This window comes from Protobothrops mucrosquamatus, unplaced genomic scaffold (genome assembly GCF_001527695.2).
Source record: "Protobothrops mucrosquamatus isolate PMUCROS unplaced genomic scaffold, P.Mucros_1.0 scaffold3669, whole genome shotgun sequence".
NCBI classification, from domain to species: domain Eukaryota; kingdom Metazoa; phylum Chordata; class Lepidosauria; order Squamata; family Viperidae; genus Protobothrops; species Protobothrops mucrosquamatus.
The window spans coordinates 48726-55171 of record NW_015389628.1 but is presented as its reverse complement, the minus strand read 5'-3'; the positions used below and the strand labels follow the sequence as shown (position 1 = coordinate 55171).

The window sequence follows — 6446 nt, the reverse complement described above, 5'->3', positions numbered from 1 at the left end:
AGGTAGTCCTTGACTTATGACCACAATTGAGCTCAAAGTTGCGAAGCAAGATAGTTATTATGTGAATATGGTCTCATTTTATGACCTTTCTTGCCAGTTCTTAAATGAATGACTGCAGTTGTTAAGTTAGTAACACAGTTGTAAAGTGAATCTGACTTCCCCATTGACTTTGCTTGTCAGGTCACAAAAAGGATCATGTGACCCAGGGACACTGCAACCGTCATAAGTATGAGTCACTTGCCAAGCGTCTGAATTTATATCACATGACCATGGGGATGCTGCATCTGTCACACGTGTGAAAAACGGTCATAAGTCACTTTCTCAGTGCTGCTGTAACTTCAAGTGGTCTCTAAATGAACTGTTGTAACTTGAGGACTAGCTGCTTCTTTCAGTCCCAAACCTATAATACTGCTCAGTGTCTGACACTCTTTATATAGAGCAGTGGTTCTCAACCTTTTTAATGCGCGACCCCAACCGGTCATAAGTCGAGGACTAAACCAGTCGTACGTCAAGGACTAAACCGGTCGTAAGTCGAGGACTAAACCGGTCGTAAGTCGAGGACTAAACTGGTCGTAAGTCGAGGACTTTCCCACAGGTTGAGAACCACTGTATTAGAGCTATAGATATGTATTACTCAAACTGATTTCAAATGAGAACTGCTCATTAGAATAACTGCATTATTCCTATTAAAGTAAATTTTTCGTTTTGTGGTGATGAAACTTAGATATACTACACATCCGTGATAGAACTGGTTTAAATTTTGGCACGTTTTCCTGACTTGGGTTTGCAAAATATGAATAAACGCTTCCTAACAAAGAATGCATGACTAAAATATAACTTTATGCACACTTACAAAAGAACATGTTTTCTGGCTTCTTGTTTTTTTTTAAGTATTTTATTAATTTTCTATTGTTACAATTCAATCGTACTTGATGAACAACATGTTGTCTGAGTAAATTTTTTACTTAGTAATAGAAGTTAAATTCTTACTCTCTATCTCGTTTTTCCAGCCATTGGTAAAATAAGTTCCATGTTTGAAAATATTCTGTGTCTTCTTTCTCTTTAATTCTCAATGTGAGTCTATCCATTTCAGCACAGTCCAATATTTTCTTAATTATCTCTTCCTCCAATGGTGTTTTTTCCATTTTCCCAGTGTTGAGCAAATACAATCCTCACTGCTATTAATACATGTAATGTTAAATATACACTTTGTTTATCATTTTTTTCTGGAATTATACCTAATAAAAAAAATTCAGGTTTAAGATCTTTTCTAGCTTCTGTTTTATGCAGCAGCTCCTCTAAGCTGGTTGAGGAAGTTGAAATCCACACATCTTAAAGAGCCAAGAAACAGTGCTAGAGAGACTGCTGATCTAGATTAGCCAACCATCTAAATCAGACATGTCAAACTCGTGACGTCACATGATGTCGCATGACATATTGGAGCTTTTTCCCCATTGCTAGCAATGGGGTGGGCGCGGTTTTGTCGTGACACATCCGGCCTGCGGGCCGGCAGTTTGACACCCCTGATCTAAATAAATGAGACAGACATATATGTTGCAAGATCTTTTGTGTTATTGGTTGACTAGTAGATTTTTCTTCTTCTGATTCCTCTCTTCATCTTTCCTATTTATCTCTATTCCACCTGTACAGTTAGTGCTGACACCTGTGCCAGAGAGTGGCTACAGTACCAGGGCAACTGCTATGGATATTTTGAGGCCAAGAAGACATGGGAAGAAGCTGAGGTAAGAGGAAGTTTTGAATATGAGAGCTTGCCCTTAGACTATGTCACCTGGGCTGGTCCAGATCATCTTATTTCTATCTGATGTCTTCCCCTTGTTTCTCTATACCAGACATGTCAAACACAAGGCCCCGGGGCCGGATGTGGCCCGTGAAGTGGTTTCATGTGGCCCACAAAGCCATCCTGGAAACAGTGAGGGAATGGCCCCCTCTGCCTTGACCCTGGCCCAGGCCAGCTGGGAGCCAATGTACAATTTTGTGGTGGCCATCTATGCTGAAACATATTCAGTCTTAGCTCCATAAGCCCCATCCACATGGCCTGAGAGGAACAGTGAGGCTCCTCCAGTGGACCATGCCTTGGCACTTGCCCTGATCCAACCCCCTTCTGCCAGAGACCCTCAGATCTATCCTACTCCTGCCCAGGCCCCCACAAGCCCCCTTGATGCGAACGATGTAAAGCTATGCACACCCACCCAGTAGGCCACACCCACTCCATCCACGCCTACCCAGTAGGCCACACCCACCCTGACCACACCCACCCGGCCCCCTGAGGGCAACCGCAATGCTGATGCGGCCCTCAGTGAAGTTGAGTTTGACACCCCTGTTCTATATAGAAACAAGCCAGGCAGACAGTTCCATAAAATTACATCTCCCTCCACATCCAGGGTCAGCAAACCAACTCTGAGGATGCAGGAAAGTGTCAAGGCTAATCACAAATAAGCCTTACTATAGCTGGAGGGCTAGATATAGGTGAATTCCAAAGGTGGGGTCAAAAATGTTATCAGTTTAGAATCCTTACATAGCAGCAAGGGACCCAAGTCCACCCCCCCACCCCAAGAATTCTGTTGACTCTTATCTAGCACCAATACGCTTTACCATTAGTAGATCAAATTCTGGTGTATAGTTAACATGTAGTAAACTTTTAGTGATTTGAACTCAACTCCTATTCCTGATTACTTGTGCCTGACAATAGCTCACTAGGATGGAATTCTTCAGGAAAAAGTCCAGAAAGTTTCACCTTCCAATAGCTTCATCCTCACACAGTTATCTAACTACGTATGTCTAATGTCAGTTTGGTCCTGCACCAGATATGACTATTACCAATATATAAAACTTCAGACTGGAAGGTGGGAGACTTTTTTCATCATATATCAGGGCTGGTGGCCCAAAGATGAGCCAGAAAGTAGAAAGGGCTGGACAAACTCAGCAGCTCAGTCTGAGCCAGAGTGACGTTGTCTTCAAGCTCAGGAGGGATATTGGAATAAAAAAACTTCATAATTCCATGTTGTTCTATTGTCCATGTTGCACTGATGCTGGCCATGCCACTGGCTAGGCAAATGCAGAAGAAAGGAACAGTACCACTCTAACCCTTTTCATCCTTGTGTTGTCCAGATTGAGTGCCAGAGTTACCACCGTGGGACCCATTTGGCATCCATTCTCACTCTTGCAGAGACTCTCGTGGTGGCTAATCACATAAAATCCTACCAGACTAAATCCAGCAATGTGTGGATTGGATTGCATGACATTAGACATGTAAGTAACTAGAAACACTGTACTATTCTGCTCGACCCATGTCCTCTAATGCTTTATACCTTGCATGACATGTAATTAAAAGTATACTCTCCTTTGAGTTGAGTTTGATTACTCCACGGAGTCCAACCAATGGAGCTTCCTTAATGGTATGAAAATGTCTTCTAGTATGTTTCAATCTAGTCTATAGCCCTGCAATTCCTTGTTGGCAGCCTGAGATTAATCAGAGCTGACAGCATTGGCGAGGAACGCCACCTTCTGAGATGATAGAAGTTCTCTGAGTTCTACAGAGGAATTATTGAGTCTGTCATTTGTAGCTCTATAACTGTCTGGTTGGGCACAGCAACCAAACAGGACAGACACAGACTTCAAGGGATAGTTAGGACTGCAGAAAACCCAATTGCTACCAGCCCGCCTTCCATTGAGGACCTGTATACTGTACAAGCCAGAAAGAGGGCTGAGAAAATATCTACAGTAGTGGCCAAAATTGTGGAAACCTTTTGGGAAAAGTGTACAGTAGAAATGCCACCTTTGGTTAAGTTCCCACCAATTTTTCTTCTAATTTCTTTATAACTGTAGCCTTGTTCACTTAATAATACTATTTTACATCGCTTTCTGGGCGACCAGTCAACTCTTTGCACCATTACTTTAATTTTATTACGTTTTACAAGCTCACTAAATGAAAGAACACAAAAAACCCCCAACCAGCTTGATAGCGATCACATAACACACTGACAAATGTCCTCCTCTCAGCTTCAATACAGGACATCAATAACTGAATCCTACTGTGATCTGATTGGCTCATTGCCAAAACAAGATGACACCTGATTGGCTCTCTAAACACTCATGCTCATTGGCTACAATCAGATGAAGGAAAGCTACTTGATATCAACCTAAGCAAATTGTGCTTCCTTTTTCTGGTTATTTGGCTATAACGTTTCATAGAATACAGTACAGATAATGGAACAAACTTTGTTGCATTACATTCTTGATTAAATTATCTTTCCATTGATATATAATTTTATGGTACTACTTCCAAAAAAGTGGTGTTATTAGCCATCAAACCTCAAAAATACACTTTTCCCAAAAGGTTTCCACAATTTTGGCCATTACTGTATAGACTCCTCACATCTTGAACATAAACTGTTTCAATTTCTCCCCTCAAGACGATGCTACAGGGCATTGCATGCCAAAACAACTAAACACAAAGATAGTTCCCCCCCACTCCATGCCATCACTCTATTAAGCACCTAATTCCCACGGCATTGTCTTGTGCCTAAAGATATTTACTTATGTAGAAGGCTATATTGCTATTATACTTCTCACATTCTCCTCTTTCTTATTTTCTTTCTCATCCTTCTCATCTCTCCTACTACCTTCTCCTATTGGTATCTTATGATTTATGATTGTACCTTATGATTTATGATCTATGGCGTACCCCTTTGTTGTTTGTATGGACACTGAGAGCTTATGCACTGGAGACAAATTCTTTGTGTGTCCAATCACACTTGGCCAATAAAGAATATTCCTATTCCTATGACACAGAATGAGGAATTGTGGAAAACTTCAGAATTCCGTCCACCAATGAAGGATAGAATCTTCACGATAATTCAGAAGTCCTTGTTTTTCTGCTGAACTGTTTGTCATGCCTTGGTCTTCTGAGTGTTCCTCTCTTTATTTCATTCAATGATGACTCATCTTTTTTCTCCATGTTCTTTCATGTATTTCTGGCTTACATTTTTAGATTCTCAGGAGCAAGCTTTATACAGTTCTCTCCTTTCCCAATCATACAGTTCTTCAAATATGATTTGTCCCTTTTGGGAATCAGTTTGCAAGTAGTTTTTAACATTTCTGTGTGGAAATGCAAGCACATATCTCCTAACAATGCATTTTGCACATACATTTTTAGGGCGATGCATGATTTGAAAATAATTATAATAATTATAATAATAATTCTGAATAAATAATTCAGAAGAAGTGCTTATTGGAAGCATTTCCTATGAAACTGTTTTTTTTTAATTATTCATTAAGTTACCTCATATTTTCCAAGCAACATGAAAAAAGTGCTCTATTAAAATATCATTTTTTTCCAAGTTCACCCAGAATATTCACAGCCTTAGAGTTTTTGCAACTGATTTTTCCAAAATAATGTTTTTTTTGGCTTGCCTGATGACTTTTCCCTATCTATCCTTACCTCCAGAAGTTGTGAGCACTCCAACACTGGAGGTTTTAAAGAAATAATTGGACAACCACTTGTTTAAAATGCTATAGGGCTTCCTGCTTGAGCAGGGGGTTGGACTAGAGGACCTTCAAGGTCCCTTCCAACTCTGTTATTTTGAAATGTGATGTTCACTTTATGCTGTTCTTTGGCCATAATAAAGAATGTTGTGACCTTCACTAAAATATTTTTTTAAAAATGAAGATATTAGCATTTAAATCAATGCTAAGTAAATACATTTCTCCTTTGTTCCTACACTGGGAATTTTAGCTGGGAAGGATGGGAGCTGAAGTACAGATGACATGGAGATAAATAAACTGGGGTGTAAAGTTGAGAGGAATGAGTAATGCCAAGATTCCACCAGCTGTGATTGTTTTCCTTTACCCTGATTTATCTGTGCACCAACTTTTTGAGAAAACGTTTTATGATTCTGTTGGCCTGCAGAAAACTCAGTTGCGTTGTTGTTGTTGTTAATTGCGAAGTCGTGTCCGACCCATCACGACCCCATGGACAACGTTCCAGGTCTTCCTGTCCTCTACCATCTTCTGGAGTCCATTTAAGTTCACGCCTACTGCTTCAGTGACTCCATCCAGCCACTTCATTCTCTGTTGTCCCCTTCTCCTATTGCCCTCAATCTTTCCCAGCATTAGGCTCTTCTCCAGTGAGTCCTTCCTTCTCATTAGGTGGCCAAGTATTTGAGTTTCAGCTTCAGGATCTGGCCTTCTAAAGAGCAGTCGGGGTTGATCTCTTCTAGGACTGACCGGTTTGAACGCCTTGCAGTCCAAGGGACTTGCAGGAGTCTTCTCCAGCACCATAGTTCAAAGGCCTCAATTCTTTGTCGCTCAGCCTTTCTTATGGTCCAACTTTCACATCCATACATTGCAACTGGGAAAACCATGGCCTTGACTATACGCACTTTTGTTGGCAGGGTGATGTCTCTGCTTTTTAGTATGCTGTCTAG

General features: G+C 40.8%; 1 protein-coding gene across 1 annotated transcript in view; it reads left to right on the top strand.

Moving 5' to 3' along the window:
* Positions 1-1650: 1650 nt before the first annotated feature.
* The window catches only part of LOC107298034 (regenerating islet-derived protein 4-like), a gene marked incomplete at its 5' end in the record, with an annotated part of 10413 nt that continues 5617 nt past the window's right edge, over positions 1651-6446 (top strand). The window contains 2 exons of the mRNA XM_029286435.1: positions 1651-1742; positions 3130-3270. Coding sequence (XP_029142268.1) covers positions 1651-1742; positions 3130-3270 — 233 coding nt within the window. The remainder of the gene's footprint in view (positions 1743-3129; positions 3271-6446) is intronic.